The sequence below is a fragment of the Bos taurus genome, chromosome 13 (genome assembly GCF_002263795.3).
Source record: "Bos taurus isolate L1 Dominette 01449 registration number 42190680 breed Hereford chromosome 13, ARS-UCD2.0, whole genome shotgun sequence".
NCBI lineage: Eukaryota > Metazoa > Chordata > Mammalia > Artiodactyla > Bovidae > Bos > Bos taurus.
The window spans coordinates 22,262,586-22,282,122 of record NC_037340.1 but is presented as its reverse complement, the minus strand read 5'-3'; the positions used below and the strand labels follow the sequence as shown (position 1 = coordinate 22,282,122).

Below are 19,537 nucleotides of genomic sequence, written 5' to 3'. Positions count from 1 at the left end.
CTTACAGAGGTTAAGTAACCTGTTTAAGGTCACACAGCTATTAAGAAGTGGAGTTTGTAAAAATTCTAACCTGGGCTATTAACCTCTAAGCTACATGTTAATGTCTTAGGGGTGATTTTTAATTTTTTTAGCTTACTGATAAATTAATTAAGATGTGCTTTTTATTATGTATTCAGAGTATTTGTTTAGAATAAACTTTAGACTTTAGTGATTTTAAGGTAGAGGAACTACAAAACTGATGAAGTTGGGTTGTGAATATACTTAGAATACTGACAAATCTGTAATTATTTAGTAAGTACCTCTGCACATATAGAGTGGAAAGCTAATTGAAGGCTTAGAGATCTATGAAAATTATTTTTAATGCCTTTTAATTATGTTTAAAAAGGTAATTAAAATTTTAATTCTATTTAATTAACCATAAATTTACAAATTATGAGATTAATTTATAAGAAAGCAAATTCACTTTTGAGCTTATTTGACTTAACATTTGTTAAAATTAACTTCACCATAAAAAAAGGCCTTAATCAGATTTTCCTTTGTAGTTGTTTTATTCCCAACTAGCATTGCGAGATTAGCCAATTTTCTGCATTTTAGGCATTAAAAATACAAAACTGGATAGTAATCAATCATGAAATAGTTATTAAGCTTTTAATATATGCTTAGCACCAAGCAGAATGTGATGAGATAGAATGAAGCATATGGTACACATTCTCCAGTACTTTGAAATCTACTGAACTATACAAGATGGTACATAATTGAGTGAATTTTGCAGATCAAACTAAGAATTTTGCATGTAGTTGGAAAATGACATGACTCTCCCCAGTCTCACCTGGAAGAAAAGTAAAGTATCCATCGTGGCATGAAAGATCATAAAACTGGTCATTGATTTTATTGTATCAGATGGAGACTTTAAAATGTGTGAGATAAAGAGCAGAATAATATGAATCAGTCATAAATATGCCTGTAGATTTTAGTCTTCTGTTAAACCTTTTTGGACAAGTAAGCTGCTTTAATGCTAAATAATATTCTCCTTTTGCTTCCTCTTCTGCCCCTGGATTCTTAGCCCTCTGGTCTGTTGTGATTCAGCAAGAATCCTCTTGTACTGCTACCATTGCTCATTAATCCACTTTTGGAAACCTTTTAATCCTCTCTCAAGTTCTCTTTTCCTGCCTTTTTGCTTCATTTCAGTATTTGCCAACATAGTAAAACAGCTTCATTAAGACAAAGAAACTTAGAAAGACTAACTTTCTGCCTACAGTGGCCACTGACTAGGTCACTGGCCACTTAATGGAAAACCCAAACCTTGTCTGTAAGCTAACTGAAAGTATCAGCTGATTCCTGGCTCTGAGATTCTTTTTCTGTTTTCTTGCTCATGACTTTTCTTTATCCTCTGGTAAATTCAGCTTCCCCTATTCATCCGAGGTTTTAAAACTCTGTCCCTGCGTTCTTTGAAAATACTTTTATTGTAAAATGTTTGATCAGTACAAAAGAATATATGGAGCATCCGTGTAAGTTTTACATCTTGATAATAAAAGGATTGCACATGGATCTACCTTCCAAATGAAGAACTTGAACGTCACGTGAACATTGAAGCTCCCAGGGCATCCTTCCATGATCATGTCTCCTCACAGCTCTTCTGGATGTTATGCTTTCTGAATCTCTTCCCCCATTTACTTACCACCATATGTGTGTATTCCTGGCTTGTTTTCTCCTTCACCAAAATGTTTCTGAGATTCAGCCATATGGATCCATGTATCTGTAGTTCATTTATTTTCACTCCTGGATAATATTATATTTTATGAATATACGATAATTTATTCATCTCCTGTGGATGGATATTTAGGTTGTTTGCATTTTTTTTGGATAATACAAATGTTATATTGAACATGTTGGTCTATATTCCTAGCTGCTCATGGGCAAGGGTTCCTTTAGAGAGAAACATACTTGTGGGTAGACCTGTTGAACTGTAGGACATGCCCACCTTAAGATCTCACTTAATCTCCTCTTGGTTCATCATTTAGCATTTTACCAGTCTCTGGTTCACTTGGCTTTTTTTCCATCAGAGATGACTTTCTGCCTCAGAATGACCTTTTTCATTAGTCATTTTCATTTTCTTCATTTATTTATGTTTATTATAAGATTAATAATTATGGCATTGGGGGAGAGAACTTATATCTCAGAATTAGCAAATAATTCAGTTGATAGCTCCGTTCACTGTTTTGATTTTTAAGTTTTCCTTTTCAGTCATTGTGAGCCTTTTTCTTAAGCTTTGCCAAACCGCCCTGGTTTCCAGGCTCTCCGTGTCTGAACTTGTGAGTGTTGCTTACTGATGACTCCAAACACAGAATATCACTGAGCACGCACATGTTGGCAGAAACAATCATACATAAGCAATAAAGGTCATTTTTAAAATTTATTAAGAAGGAGTAAACTAATATTTGCTAAGGACCTAGTAAGGGCATGTCCCTGCTTGATGTTTCCACGTTATTTATGTTAACCCTCCAAACACCATGTAGCACGTTACTTTTTTTTTCCCTTTCCTTTTTCCATTTTATAGCAGACGATGAAGAGTGTTAGAGAAACTGAACAAATTATAAAAGATCACAGGACAGAATTAGGGTTTAAATTTAGATCTTTTGGTTCTTGATTTAGGGTTCTGATCTGTAATACAGGAAGAGAAATGTGTGTGTGTTTATGTGTGTGTACATATTCATTTACATTTGTATGTAGCATGTCAATTGTAGTAGCATTCAGTATTTGAAATACATTTTAAAGATACTTCTGAAGAAAAATATGGCAATTTACATTGCCCATTGGGTATATTTCTTGAATTTGATTTTTAAAAATTTAATATAATTAGTTCATTAAAAAAATTGGAGGGTAGTTGCTTCACAATGTCGTGTTAGTTTCTGCCGCACAACAACATGGATCGTTTGAGTTTAAGAGTGCATTTTCAACATGTGTTTATTTAGTCTTGAAGGGATCAGCATACGGGAAACAAACCGCATTGCTTCCCAGGCACTGCGCGTCCTTTCGCTGAACTCAGCCGTGTCTGGACTCTGTACTCCCTCTTCCTGGGTCCTTCCTGCCATTTCTGACAAGAGATGCATTTCACCTGGCTAGGTCTCCCAAGGAGGCCAGCTTCTCAGGCTGGGCCCAGGAAGTCTCCCTGACTTCTGTGGTCCTGGAACATTTCTCTAACAGTGGACAACTGGGGAGGGAGGGGGGTTCCCAGGTGGCTCAGCGGTAAAGAATCTGCCTGCCAAGCAGGAGATGTGGGTTCAGCCCCTGGGTTGGGAGGATCCCCTGGAGGAGGAAATGACAACCCACTCCAGTATTCTTGCCTGGAAGATCCCATGGACAGAGGAGCCTGGTGGGCTACAATCCATGGGGTCACAAAGAGCAGGACATGAACGTGCATGTATGGGGAGAGAGGACCAAAATTTCCTACCTTCTTGCTGGTCTGCTGCCTCTGTTTTGCTCACTTCAGTGGGCTAAAGCATTGGCCAGAAAGAGCCTGAAGTCCAGCATGAAGCAGAAGCCCAGCATGTTGTTGCTCACATACAGCCTTCACCTCCTTCTGATCTTACTTCAGTGTCACCTTCTCACCGAGGCTGTCCCTGATTGCTCTCTTTAAAAGGGCAGCATTCCTGATCCTCCTCACCTCACTTCCTGCTTTATTTCTCTCTTAGCACTTACCGCTCATGCACCATTTATTCAAATTATATAAATCTCATGTCTTTTCTTTCTCTTCCACTGTAATGTAAGCTCCACAAGGTAGAGGTCAGTTACTGCTTTCTTTGCTGTGTTGTTCTCACCCCTGGAACTATACTTGACTCATAGTAGCTGCTCAGTAAGTATTTGTTGAATGAACAAAGGATTAAATATGTAAATATTTGGGGAGGACATTCCAGAGAATGACATTCCTAGAATAATTCACCATTGTTACTTGTAGAATCGTTATAAAATACTTTTTAACAGGATAGAGGACAAGAGACCAGAGATGATAATTTTTAATCCAATACTGAAGGAAAGAAAAGGGACAGAGCAGGAGTTTGTAATAGCAACTGATATGAGGTTCAGTGAATACTTGTTGAGTTCATGTTGAGTGAGTTAATATATAGCAGTGCTGGGATGGACTGAATGTTTTTATTCTCCCAAAGTTCATGTTTAAACCTAATCTCCAATGTGATGATGTTAGGAAGTGGAGCCTTTGGGAGGTGATTAGGTCATGAATGTGAAGCCCTCATAAGTGAGTTTGGTGCCCTTATGGAAGAGACTCCAGAGAGCTCCTTCATCCCCCACTGCATGTGAGACTACAGTGGAAAGATGGCCATCTGTGAACAAAGACGCAGCCTTTCTTCAGACACTGAGTCTGTTCGTACCTTGATTTTGGATTTTTCAGCCTCCAGAACTATGAGAAATAAATTTTTGCTGTTTATAAGCAACCCAAGTCAATGGCATTTTTTGTTATAACAGCCCAGATGGACTAAGATAAGCACTATGAATAGCAATTTCTTTCCAAATCAGATCTGGATCTGTGTTTCGTAGCTTGATTTCCCAGCTCTGCCTGTTTCTTCAGCCAGTTGGAACCAAGTTCAGTGCCCAAATAGGAGGTTCCTCTTCTGCATCTAGGCTTCCCAGGTGGCTCAGTGGGATGAATCTGCCTGCAATGCAGGAGATGCAAGTTCGATCCCTGCATCTGGAAGATCCCCTGGAGGAGGGAATGGCAACCCACTCCAGTATTCTGGCCTGAAAAATGCCATGGACAGAGAACCCTGGTGGGCTACAGTCCAAGGAGTTGCAAAGAGTTGGACATAGTGACTGAACAGAGCACTTGGATTTCTAGATCTGGGCCACCTTCCCTTGTCTGTGCCTACTCCCTTTCTTTCTCCTCTGCTCCCTCCCTTCTTCCCTTTCTTTACTATTTATTAATCAACTTGCACAGGTCAGGTGCTATGCCACAATTTTGGATCACAAAGCTCAATAAAAGTTTGCCTTGTCCCTGAGTTCTACATGTTCTAGAGCAGGGACTGTGACTCCATTGTGATTGCAGTTCAGGGTGATAACTGCTCTAATAGGAGATGAAAAGCCATGACATTCAGGACTGGGGAAGACCTGTGCAGCACACAGAGCATCACCACTGGTGCTGAGCTTTAATGAATAAATTCATTATGCTTCCCAGGGGTTGAGGGTAAGAATCACTCTGTCAGTGACAAGGAATTCTGAGTGATCTTATGAGAGCCCTCTTCACATAGTTCTTACAGGTTTGCAGAGCCTGCGGCATTCCTCTTGGCAGAGACAGATTGTCACCCAGCACCTGCACAGATGGGGTTCAGGATTCATCTTCACCTGTGTGGTCACCAGATGACACATCCAAGGTGTTTTTTAGGAGTCTGATCATTCACACAAATCCAATAAAAAAATAAGTATCTATCCTAGAATAATAGTAAAATTTGCAAATGTAGACTAATAGCTGATTGTTTTTTTTTAATAATTTTATTTATTTTAATTGGAGGCTAATTGCTTTACAATATTGTGGTGGTTTTTGCCATACATTGACATGAATCATATGGCTTTATTAACCATGATCTATCTGATTGTTATAGAACTATGCTTTTTGATGTCTCATGACAGATATTAGGTAATCCTTTCAAGTCAGGTTAAACCAGTATTATGATGATAATACTGGACATTTGCACACACACAAAATGCCTCATACATTCTAAAATTCCTCCCTGTGATTTACCTCATTTAGTCCCTACAGCCTTATTAGTTAAGATATTACCAGACTCTCTAATTAAAAATGAGGAAATTTGGGCTTACAGAAGCTAGAAGACCTGTGAGGTGGCTGGTAAGTGACAGGGATGGGATGTTAAGTCCAGGCTCTTTCTCTGATACGATCCCCTATTTTTATAAACTCCCAAGTCATGTGTCATAAATAGAACCAAAGCATAGAAGTAAACAAGGAGAAATTCACATGTCAGTATTTCTGGGAACCTTTTTGTTCATGTGTATACCTTGTAGGCATGGTGGTGGTGGCATATTAATCAGAATTCTTGTTTTTTTTTTCTCTTTTATTTTTATTTATTTTAAATTTTATTTTATTTTTTTAACTTTACAACATTGTATTGGTTTTGCCATGTATCAAAATGAATCCGCCACAGGTATACATGTGTTCCCCATCCTGAACCCTCCTCCCTCCTCCCTCCCCCAGAATTCTTTTGGTTATTGAAGAGAGAGATATTAGTTCACTCATCTGGTAAGCCTGGTGGTTCTGGCTTTAGGAAGACTTAGATTCAGGTGCTTGAATGATGTCGGGAATCACTCTTGGGGTTTTGCTCGCCTCTGTGTTGGCCTCATCATCATTGCATAGTGGCCAAATGAGGGCCAGCAACTTCAGTTTTACAGCCTACTAAACAGAGTACATCATGTGAAATGCTGGACTGGATGAAGCACAAGCTGGAATCAAGATTGCCGGGAGAAATATCAATAACCTCAGATATGCAGATGACACCACCCCTATGGCAGAAAGCAAAGAGGAACTAAAGAGCCTCTTGTTGAAAGTGGAAGAAGAGAGTGAAAAAGCTGGCTTAAAACTCAACATTCAAAAAGTGAATATCATGACATCCTGTCCCATCGCTTCATGGCAAATAGATGTGGCAACAATGGAAACAGTGACAGACTTTATTTTCTTGGGCTCCAAAATCACTGCAAATGGTGACTGAAGTCATGAAATTAAAAGATGCTTGCTTCTTGGAAGAAAAGCTATGACAAACCTAGACAGCACATTAAAAAGCAGAGACATTACTTTACCAACAAAGTCTGTCTAGTCAAAGCTATGGTTTTTCCAGTAGTCATGTATGGATGTGAGAGTTAGACCATAAAGAAGGCTGAGCGCTGAAGAATTGATGCTTTTGAACTGTGGTGTTGGAGAAGACTCTTGAGAGTCCCTTGGACTGCAAGGAGATCAAACCAGTCCATCCTGGTTTTCAGGATCAATCCTGAATATTTATTGGAAGGACCAATGCTGAAGCTGAAGCTCCAATACTTTGTCCACCTGATGTAAAGAGCTTACTCATTAGAAAAGACCCTGATGCTGGGAAAGACTGAAGGAAGGAGGAGAAGGGGATGACAGAGGATGAGATGGTTGGATGGCATCATTGACTCAATGGACATGAGTTTGAGCAAGCTCCGGGAGATGGTGAAGGACAGAGAAACCTGGCATGCTGTAATCTGTGGGGTTGAACAATAATCCTGAACAACAATGAAATGAGCCAGACCATGGAGAAAGAGTAGCCCTTTCCCATGAGTTTCTACCACAGTCCCAGGTCTCGGATTCTTGGACACACACTGGATTTTGTGTATGAGTTGATTCCTGAGTGCAGAGTGCAGGTGCTCACTGGTTGGATGGGGTCATGTTGTGAGGGCAAAGGAGACATCTACAACCGAAAAGAGGCATCTTATCCCTCTCTCTGTTCTCTGAGCTCTTTTTATTTTTTTTTAATTAAAAAAGCTTTTTACTGTGGTGAATGTTGCATAAAACATGCTATTTTCACCATATTTAACCGTACAGCTCAGTGGCACTAGGTACATTCACACTATTGTACAATTCTCGCCATCATCCATCTCCTGAACTCCTTCCTAAACTGAAAGTCTGTCCCCATTAAATACTAACTCCCCATTCCCCACTCTCTACCCTGCAACCCCTACCCCCGGCCCCTGGCATCTACTATTTTTGTATCCAGTTGTCTCTCAGAATCAGACTATGCATACCTGGCAGACCATCAGATATAATATTTAAAATTAGACCTAAGTAGAGAGATAGGATATAAGTGGCTGGGAGTATGGAAAAGAGAGGGACTGATGAAGGGCTCAAAAGCTCCCTGTGAGCTGTCAAGATTTACTGCGTGGACTGGTGCTTGTGTTGGTGCTGAGTATGGTTGTGGGTCACTCCATTAAAAAAGGATTAAACATCTAAAAACTCTGCAAATCAATTATGGAGATAATTGTATATTCTTTAAAACTAATCACTTAACGAGGCAAGCCCTAATCAGATGACTCTTATGTGTCTTGTGAATGTGGAAAGGACTCTTAAATGGTAATTAACTTGAAAGCTATGATTCTGGAATTTAATGGTTTTTCTTTTCAGTTCTTCCTTTGGAAATTGCCATTAAAAAACATACAAAATTCCAAGCTCATCACAAAAAGAATATGTGATTGTGCCTTCTCTGAAATGGATGTTAAGGATGTTAAAACTTGGCTTCTAGATTTTTATTCTTACTTTTCATTCCCCTTGCTCTTATTGTGACGTTGCCATCTGTCTTACTTTTATAACTGCTCTGCGCCCTAGCGTTTACAAGCAAAGCTAAATGGCTTCCCTGCTTAGTTAGGCACAAAACCCTGAGAATGTGCCTGTGTGCATCTTCACACATGCTGGGAGGTTGAGGGTTAGAAGGCTAATCTCACTCAGTATTTTCTGTAGCAGAAAAATAATGCAGTTTATTTGACCTTTTACTTATGGAAATAAAGTAAGGATTTTAGTACTTTTAGACATTTAAATGAAAATGTGGAGGAAAAATTAGATATTCTTAGGCTAAAAGTGATGAGAGTATCTTTTTATTTATTGTCATCTGGGATTTTTTTTTTTTTTTTTTCTTTTAAGCTCTTCATATAAAGGAAAACTTCCAGTAGCCTCAAGGACAGTAATGCCTGGGAGCACTGAGTATTTAAAAACAAACATGACTCAACAAAAACAGTCATTCCATGCTCAGCTAAGGAGACTTTTCAAATTTATACAGAAAGTAACGATTGCAGAAACATTTTTTTGTTAGCTACCCTAAACATTAATTATTCAGTTCAGTTGAGTTCAGTCGCTCGGTCGTGTCTGAGTCTTTGCAACCCCGTGAACCGCAGCACGCCAGGCCTCCCTGTCCATCACCAACTCCCGGAGTACACTCAGACTCACATCCATCGAGTCAGTGATGCCATCCAACCATCTCATCCTCCGTCATCTCCTTCTCCTCCTGCCCTCAATCTTTCCCAGCATCAGGGTCTTTTCAAATGAGTCAGCTCTCCGTATCAGGTGGCCAAAGTATTGGAGTTTCAGCTTCAACATCAGTCCCTCTAATGAACACCCAGGACTGATCTCCTTCAGGATGGACTGGTTGGATTTCCTTGCAGTCCAAGGGATTCTCAAGAGTCTTCTCCAACACCACAGTTCAAAAGCATCAATTCTTCGGCGCTCAGCTTTCTTTATAGTCTAACTCTCACATCCATACATGACTACTGGAAAAACCATAGCCTTGACTGGACGGACCTTTGTTGGCAAAGTAATGTCTCTGCTTTTGAATATGCTGTCTAGGTTGGTATTTTAATTTCATGGCTGCAATTACCATCTGCAGTGATTTTTGGAGCCCCCCAAAATAAAGTCAGCCACTGTTTCCATTGTTTCCTCATCTATTTGCCATGAGGTGATGGGACCGGATGCCATGATCTTAGTTTTCTGAATGTTGAGCTTTAAGCCAACTTTTTCACTCTCCTCTTTCACTTACATCAAGAGGCTCTTTAGTTCTTCTTCACTTTCTGCCATAAGGGTGGTGTCATCTGCATATCTGAGGTTATTGATATTTCTCCCGGCAATCTTGATTCCAGTTGTGCTTCCTCCAGCCCAGTGTTTCTCATGATGTACTCTGCGTATAAGTTAAATAAGCAGGGTGACAATATACAGCCTTGACGTACTCCTTTTCCTATTTGGAACCAGTCTGTTGTTCCATGTTCAGTTCTGTTTCTTCCTGACCTGTATACAAGTTTCTCAAGAGGCAGGTCAGGTGGTCTGGTATTCCCATCTCTTTCAGAATTTTCCACAGTTTATTGTGATCCACACAGTCAAGGGCTTTGGTATAGTCAATACAGCAGAAATAGATGTTTTTCTGGAATTCTCTTGCTTTTTTGATGATCCAGCGGATGTTGGCAATTTGATCTCTGGTTCCTCTGCCTTTTCTAAAACCAGCTTGAACATCTGGAAGTTCACGGTTCATGTATTGCTGAAGCGTGGCTTGGAGAATTTTGAGCATTACTTTACTAGGGTGTGAGATGAGTGTAATTGTGCGGTAGTTTGAACATTGTTTGGCATAACCTCTCTTTGGGATTGGAATGAAAACTGACCTTTTCCAGTCCTGTGGCCACTGCTGAGTTATCCAAATTTGCTGACATATTGAGTGCAGCACTTTGACAGCATCATCTGTTAGGTGCTAAAATTAGGTGCATTGATTATTAATATGTTTTAATTTGAAGCTGGTGATTATGAAAGTGAAATGGGGATTATATGAATTATCAAAAATATGTTTCAATATTTCTTTATAGTTAGGCTTTTAAAGAAATAAGAACAGTTCAAGTGATGTAACCATCTCAGTTATTAAACAAGCAGAGCATTTAACTGGTGTCACAGTTATTGTCACTATGCTAATAACAGGATATGGGACCCTAGTAAGATTAAGCACTGGCTGTTCTAGTTCCCTGAGGAAACTGTAAAATTCAGCCTTACTGGGCTGTAATTAGAAAGAAATATATTTAAAGACTGAAAAAAACTTTGGTACCTCAGTACACAGTATGCCAAGGGCATGTGCTTGAAGCCTTTTAATCTCTGGGTGTGGCCTGTTTTATAAATATTTCCATAAGCATTTACATATTCAACATTTGGCAGTTAAACACTGTATAATCATACCCATATGCTTTGCCTTATGAAATAAAATGAAAACTTTGTTAGGACAGGGCTGCTGCTGATAATGTTGTATGTCTCCCTCATCCATAGTGCAGTCCAGGCTCAAAATGATACTTTGTCACTGACAAAACAAAACAAAAAAGAAAGATTTAGCTTTCTCTTTCCACATTTATTTTTCAGTTTTATTACAACTGTTAATGATGATAATAATAACTATTATGGAGCACTTGCTTGTTTCCTATGGGCTCAGTGTGTGAACTAAGACATTTGATATTATCTTTCAACCTATTAAAGAGCGTTATTTAAATACTAGGGCTTCCAGGCGGCTCAGAAGTAAACAATCATCCTGCCAAGCGGGAGACACAGGTTTGATCCCTGAATCAGGAAGATCCCCTGGAAAAGGAATTGGCAACACACTCCGTTATTCTTGCCTGGAGAATCCCATAGACAGAGGAATCTGGTGTGGGGTACAGTTTAAGGGGTCGCAAAAGAGTTGGACATGACTTAGCAACTAAACAACAACACATTTAAATACTGTTATTTTTGTCATTATCATCGTTTTATGAATTAGACCACCAAGGTGCAGAGTGGTTGAGTAACTTGCCTAAGGCCACAACGAGGTTGCTGGGACACCAACGAAGCAGTCTCGCTAGTCACTGTACCACCTGCTAACTGAGCTGTTCCTGGAGATGCTGCTTCCAATTTTAGCAGCTTATATGGCCTCTGAGGATCCTGAGCGGAATTTATGATTCTTTTGTTTACTTTTCTTTTTCTTTCTTTTTTTCTTTCACTCCTAATTTTGTTAGGTCAAGTACAAAAGAGATTTTGAAGAAAGCAAAGGGAGGGGCTTCAGCATCGTTACAGACACTCCTGAACTACAGAGGCTGAAGAGGACTCAGGAACAAATCAGTAACGTAGGTGACCATTTGTTCAGTGATGTTAATAACCCTGACTTGTATTTCCGGTGAGAAAGTGAAATTGGACAACTTGGAAGTGTTCTTGTTGCTGTAAGATGCCAGCAGTACTTGGTATCCTCAGAAAATATGCCAGGTTCATCTATGAATTGCTTCCCTGTGATTTCATCACAGTTATCAAGAGCCTAACATTAATAGCAGTGACTACAGGCATACCTATTTTTACTGTGCTTTACTTTTTTTACACTTCACAGATAATGTGTGTTTTTTTTTTTTTTACAAATAGAATATTTGTGATAACCCTGTATTGTCAGACAATGTTTAGCATTTTTAAGCAATATTTTAAAATTAAGGTAGATACACTTTGACCACCTGATGTGAAGAGCTGACTCACTGGAAAAGACCCTGATTCTGGGAAAGATTGAGGGCAGGAGGAGAAGGGGGCGGCAGAGAATGAGGTGGTTGGATGGCATCACCGACTCAATGGACATGAGTTTGAGCAAGCTCCGTGAGATAGTGAAGGACAGGGAAATCTGGCGTGCTGCAGTCCGTGGGGTCGCAAAGAGTCAAACATGACTTAGCGACTAAACAACAACAACAACAACATGTTTTTAGACGTGTTGCACTATTGCACACTTAGTAGGTGACAGTATAGTATACACATAACTTTTAGATGCACTACTGCTAAGTCGCTTCAGTCGTGTCCGACTCTGTGCGACCCCATAGACGGAAGCCCACCAGGCTCCCCCGTCCCTGGGATTCTCCAGGCAAGAACACTGGAGTGGGTTGCCATTTCCTTCTCCAATGCATGAAAATGAAAAGTGAAAGGGAAGTTGCTCAGTCGTGTCTGACTCTTAGCGACCCCATGGACTGCAGCCCACCAGGCTCCTCCATCCATGGGATTTTCCAGGCAAGAGTACTGGAGTGGGGAGCCATTGCCTTCTCCTTAGATGCACTGGGAAACCCCCAAATTCGACTCTTTTTGTTGTGATATTTGCCTTATTGAACTGGTCTGGAACCGAACATGCAATATTTCTGAGTTATGCCTGTGTATCTCTGAATACACTTTTAATTTATTTAATTGGTTTATCAAGTAAATTGACTTATCTAGCAAATCAATTTAATTAAATTAATTGTGTATTTAGAAATAATAGTCATTGCTATTAAGAGATGTTATTGTAACAGCGTCTTATTTCATTTTAAATGATTCTCAATTAAAAAATTTTTCCAGAATAGAACTTGTATAGGTAAATGTTAAAGCCTATCAGTTAATTTTTTGTGGTGAGTAAGCATACAGAATATACATACAAGGTTAGGTATCTGGAGAAATCTCATGTTTGCTCAATGTATGTATTCAAGATTTCATATTTTAAATTAGGTGTTTGTTGAAGTGGCATATTGCATCTAATTTCTGAAATAAACACTTACATATGAAGTTGCTTTGGATTTGAAAGCTGAGTTTTGTTCGCTAATAGCGTTTCCTTGGAAAAGAAAATTGAAACTAGCAGAAGTTCAAAACATATTAGGGACCAAAAAGTGTTGAGTACTTATTAAAGTGGTAATTATGTTTCTTTATTATATGAAGTGTGTCAAAATGCATTTTTTCTAGAAATAAGTTAATTCAATGTTAAGTACTCCAGAGGAAATATAAATGAAAATTTGTATTATATAAAAGTATGAACAAATATGCAAGACATACACTTTTTCACAAGAAGTCTACTTTGTGTGTTTCATGTACAGTCACCAAAATTTATGTGTCTAAATGTTTTAAGTTATGTAGCATTGATTTCTGGGAAATGTTTAGTTAGCAGGTTGTTTTAAACTCACTGGTATTTGGCTGTCTTTGTTATGTACCTACATATAGTCACAATTTGCAGATAAAATCATAGCATACAGTCTGAGAATGAATTTTGTCAAAAGTTCAAAAACAGAATTATATGATATTTAAAAAATTTGTTTAGGGAGTAAGAGACAGAGACACTTTTTTTTTTTTTTGCCATATTCTCTAAGGTTTATCCATTGTTTGCTCTTTAAATGGGCGTTTTATTTCAGCAAGGACTTTTTCCTTTGAAGAGAAAGAGTTGAATTTTAAGGATTCAAGGCTTCTGTTCCTTAGTTTTTTCCACCCCATCCTTACAACCCACTGATCACGAATACTGAAGATTGCCTCCATCGTTTTTCTTCCCCTTCATTCTTTCCTTAAATCAAACTCTATTTTTGTTTTCTAAAATGCAAATTAGAGATATGTTTCACTGGCAGTTACATTCAGTAATGTTTCTGATTTTGGATTATTTTTGGAGAACCTTTTTTTAAAAAATAAAAAGTGTTGCATAAAACAAAGTTACATCATAAATCTTCAACTATCATAAATTTATTTCAAAAAGAACTAAACAGTTCTACTTAAGACATCCCTGTGACAACTCACATAAGGATTGCAGTTGATTCAAAGGTAAGCCTTTTAATTTATATTCAAATTAAGTCAGTATTCATATTTAATAAGAAAAGAACTGATCATTTCACCAACCTTTATCCTTAGCAGGAATATACATTTTATTCAATACCAGAGGCTGTTTGCAGATCCATTCTTAATTACGCAAAAACCCTTATAACACAGGTATGTATAAATTTATGTTTATTATATACATAGCAGTATATACAAAATACTGTTTAAAGTATCTTAATCTTAACCTATAAGGTAGACAGTGGTGATTTTAAAAAGTATGGAATTTAGATAACATCTTTTGAAACAAATTTATACAACAGTCTTGGAGAAGGAAAAGGCAGCCCACTCCAGTAATCTTGCCTGGAGAATCCCATGGACAGAGTAGTCTGGTGGGATACAATCCATGAGGTTGCAAAGAGTCGGACGTGACGGAGGAGCTAACACACACACATGCGACAGTCATGATGTTATCAACCATAGCAGTCTTATAAGTAGTTCTTTTAGCCATGATGAGGCATATTACTATTTAGATAGCAGGAAGAAAATATAAATTTCATAATATTACTGTTAGAGATTTATCATTTTTTCTTTAGTTTTATTGAGAAATAATTAACATACATCACTGTATAAGTTTAAGCTGTACAGCACGATGGTTTGACTTACCTGTACTGTAAGATGATTAACACAGTAGGTTTAGATAACATCATCATCTCAAACAGATACAATAAAAAGAAAAGAAAAAAAAGAGCTCTCCTTGGGATGAGAATCCTTAGGATCTACTCTCTTAACAGCTTTCTTGTATAATATACAGCTATGTCAACCACAATCATCATGTTGTACTTTACATATCTAATACTAATTTATCTTATAACTGGAGGATTGTACCTTTTGACCACATTCTTTCAGTTTGCCCTCTCTCCACCCATCTGGTAACCACAAAACTGACCTTTTTTCCTGTAAGTTTGGTGCAGGTTTTTTGTTTCTTCTTCTTTTTTTTTTTTTAGGTAACACATATAAGTGAGATCATATAGTATTTGTCAATAAGTCTATTTGCCTTATTTCACTGAGCATAATCCCTTCTAGGTCCATCAATATTGTTGAAAATGGTAGGATTTTCTCTTTTTTATGATTGAATAATATATTTCTTTGTGTGTGTGTGTGCATACATACTTACATACATCTTGAAATTTCTTTATCCATTTATCCATTGGTGGATACTTAGGTTGTTTCCATGTCTTGGCTATTGTGAATAATGCTGCAATGAATATGAGAATGCAGATATCTTTTTGAGTTAGTGTTTTTGTTTCCTTTGGATACATTCCCAGAAGTGGATTTGTTGAATAATATGGTAGTTCTATTTTTAATTTTTTGAGGAACTGCTATGCTGTTTTTCATAGTGGCTGCACCAATTTACAGTCCCACCAACAGTGCACAAGAAGTTAGGGATTTACTGTTGGAGAAAAAAAGCTGTTAAATATTCTGAGGTCTAGTGAGTTTATTATTCATTTATGAGGGTACAACTTCATGAACTTTTCCTATGACCTCCCAGGCTTTCCATATTACTCAAGGATCTTTTTTTCTGTAAGAAACATGGGCTAATCTGAAAGGTGGTATTTTGACTAGTCCAGTTTTCTGCATTACTTTCAGATAAACCCAAACCACTGAAATATATTGGCCAAATCCAGACAGATGTTTTTGAACGTGGCCTAGATTGTGTCTGTTTTGGGAGGAAGAAGGTCAGATAGAGACACCAGAGTCTTCTCCTGATGCTGGGATGGAGTGGATTTATCCTGAAAATCACAAGGGATATGAGATTTGAGCTCTGGGTTTAAAATAGGTTGATGTAGGTATGTTAACTAAGTCAGGGTATTTGTAATCTTTATTTTTCCATTTGCTTCATTTCCTTACTTGTATTTGGTTTATCTTAGAATATTGTCCAGATCTTTCTGAACTGCCTTTAATCCCTTTTGGACTAAGGAAAGTATAAAGACATAATACAGTGGATTTAATGACAACTCCTAGGTGTTTTGGATAATATGTTATGGATGAGTGGGCATTTTTGATTGCTTGTTACTGTGTTAGTGTTATGAAATTTTTTTTTCAGACATTCTCATATTCATTTGTCAAAGGCTTGAAATCATTTGGAAATGCCTACTTAGTCTGCGTGTGTTACCAAGGTGTGGGATGAAATACAACTGTAAATTTGAAATTGTGTGTAATGAAAAGGGTGAGAGCGGGTTTAACCTTAACTTCTTTCTTTTGGAGTCTATAATGCCAACATATTGAATCTGGGAGATTTATTAAATGCTGCAATTTAAAATTCTTCCACTATATTTCTCTCTTAGTATAGCTGCAGAAAGAATAAGAAGAGAGGCAAGATTTCACAATTTATGGAGTGGTTGGAGTGAAAAAAAGAACTAGTTCCCCAAATAAAAAAGTTTTCCCATGAAATTCCAGAAGATGTCTGATTGCCTACCCCACCTCCCCAGTTCTAGAGTATAAAGTCAGGAATGGCAGAAATGTCTTAGTACATTTTCACATTTTCTTTACTTAGTGATATTTAGAAAAACGTTCTTAAATTACAACTTATAAACATGAATTGAGGAATTCCTGTGACTTCGAACATTAAAAAAAGTCTTTCTTCTGTTGTCCTTATAGTTCTGGCATAATTGTAAAGGCAGTTTCTAATTCACGTGGTTACCACCTTCAAGTTTATAAGGAGTGAATTCAGGAAATCTGCAGCAGGATAGTAAGGCAGAATCACCCCCAGACATCTAAGGGACTCAGTCCAGCCTGGAGAAGAGTATTGATGTGCTTTTCTGTTTACACACTAATATAAACTGCATTTTCAATTAGCTGAGACAGTCTGGGGATAAATTGTGAAATAAAATGATGAAGTTCCACCCCTAGAGACTGTGACAATCTTAGTGCTGTAGATAAAATCGAGATGTTTATTTTCTAATTTATTTCAGGTGGTGGAGAAATATTGTATGAAGGGGAAGGAAAAAAAGGACCCAGATGACAAATCTTGTATTTTACAGAGTGACTAAAATGGTAAGTATACCATTATGTGATTTGTCAAGATTTGTGCCTTGACTCACAGAAGAAATATTCAAGTGTGTGTATGTGTGTATGTGTGTGTTGTGTGTGTGTTTGTGTGCACATGAGTGCATGTGTAAGTGCACCTATGTATGTTGGCTTCAGTGGGAATCTTTAGAACTCCCTTTCCTTAAATCACTGGCCCATAGACAATAGAATTTTCACCTGTTCTATATTTAGTCCCTTACCTGTAGCATCTATCATTATGGTTATCTGTCCTGTTTCCCAAATATCCCCTTTTATTACTATTTTCACATTTAGCATACACAGAAATGCTTACTTGCTTTACAAGAAAAGTTCAGGTTGAAGCCCTTCTTTTTTTTTTTTTTTTTAGCATTATAGCAAAGAGTCTGTCTGTAATTTGATATTGAAATGTAATTGTTTTTAGTTTTTTTTTGGGATAGCTACATAATTTTTCATTGACTTCTTAGAATGCAAAATAAATTATATGCCCATTAATAAGCTCACATGGATACTGCTGATTTGGTTCCCTAAGATTTTGTGAGTTGGCTTCAAAAATATTAGATTATTGGAGATAAACATGGCCTAATAATTGAATAGCAGTGTCTATGGTCTATTAAAAGATTTGATTCAAAGGTACACTGAGTATAAAGGGTGAGCATGAGGGTAGAGTTGATTGTCTGGGGATCTGGTCTCTGTTTGTAATTTAAATAAATCACTTTGACAGAGACTGACTGTGGCCATGTTCAAGCTGCTGATGGTGTGAAATTGAGTTGTATGGTGGACAGAAGACAAGCAGTCAAGAGAAATCCCCAAAGGCAAAATTTGTTATGTAATTGGGTCAACTCATGCATGAGAAATGCATGCTAATTGTAAACCGGTAGCAAAATTATAGTGTATGAGGCAATTAGATCTTATATGAACCTGAACAACTGATATAGAATTTTTCTTTCTTTTTTATATTGAGCAAACATAAAATGGGATTTTTTTTTTAAAGGCTAGAAAGGTAAATACCATACAGTGTTGAATAGATTGTTACTCTTATTGCTCATACAAGAAGCATAACTGTTTTGTAACTAATGAAAACTTGAGGAAATCTTCTGATTTTAAATAGTGGAATCCTCAGATTTTGAGTAGTGAAATCTAGTACACCAGGTAGTTTGAAAGAAGAATCCAGTGGTATTTTTGTTGTAACTCCTAACTGGGCTGATTAACATAGATGATTAGTGATGAGGTCAGTGGTTTGGATTTAAGCCCTTGAAATCTAGTATTTTCTCAGAGTGAATCTGTGTGTTACTTTAATGATCCATGCTTTATCTTCAGCTTATCTCAACCAGTAACTCCCATGAATTCCTGACTGAGTAATGAGAGGTCAGTAGCATTGTCTTTAAAGTGAAAATTGAGTATGTAGAAAGCAATACTGCAATAACATATATTTTCCTTATAATACCTACCACATGTAGGAATGGTTTATTTGTTTCAATACACTTTGACATACCCAGTCTAATTGGATCCTCTGAACAACCTCTCCTTAGGGAAAGTATTTCTATGAGGAATACTTATACTTTCATGAGAAAAATGTATGGAAAATTATGTCTTGGTTCTTTCTCATCTAAATCCGTGGTTTCCCATACACCTGGTTTTGTTTTATTTTTCCACCTAGGGCAGAACTTCAAAGGTTAATCTCTTCTTTTTATCCTCAATTTTTTACCCACAGTCACTTAAAAAAACAAATACATCCCAGACCAGAAATTACTTGTGCATGGCAAGTACATGAGTTTTCCTTGTAAAATGGCATTGTCTAAAGAGGAAGTTTGGGAAGGGCCCCCATAATAAAAGAATTAACACATATTACTTCTTTTTGGAAACAAAGATTAAGGACTCAGCAAACAATTTCTGAAGATCTTTCTTTTGTGAAATCCCTTCCCCCCAACATTCCTCTGTCTTCGATCCCGCTGTGTTCAGGCCTTATCCTAAGTTATTACAGAGGTCTCCTAACTGGCCTTATCTCCTTTCAGGCTCTTGCGGTCCTTCCATTGTATCTTAGACACTGTCACCAGATGACTCTTTCTAAAATACCTCTTTCATCATGGCCCTAATTAAGACCCACTAAAGAACTTTCCCTGGACCCCCACTTTCAGTAGGAGGAAGTCTCATCTTCTAAACTCCTTAATTTCTGACTCTAAGGACCCTCCACAGTCTGTTCCTAAATTATTTTTCATCTTATCTTTCACTGTCCTTCAACACTATTCTTCCATTTCTTTTAGGCCTGGCTCCTTATTCTGTTCTGGGCTTTGCACGAGCCTTTCCTCTGATTTGGAACAGTTTCACACCGTTCACCACATTTCCACCCCTTGTTCTCAGACATACTTTCAGACCCCAGAGAACAGTGATTTT

The 19,537-nt window shown here is 37.7% G+C and overlaps 1 protein-coding gene across 2 annotated transcripts in view; it reads left to right on the top strand.

Annotated features, from left to right (window-relative positions):
- Positions 1 to 19,537, top strand: part of NEBL (nebulette) — a 380,402-nt gene that overhangs the window by 192,738 nt on the left and 168,127 nt on the right. For both annotated transcript variants that reach the window (XM_025000590.2, XM_059892605.1), the window contains exon 4: positions 11,530 to 11,637. In XM_025000590.2, the coding sequence (XP_024856358.1) occupies positions 11,530 to 11,637 (108 nt within the window). The remainder of the gene's footprint in view (positions 1 to 11,529; positions 11,638 to 19,537) is intronic.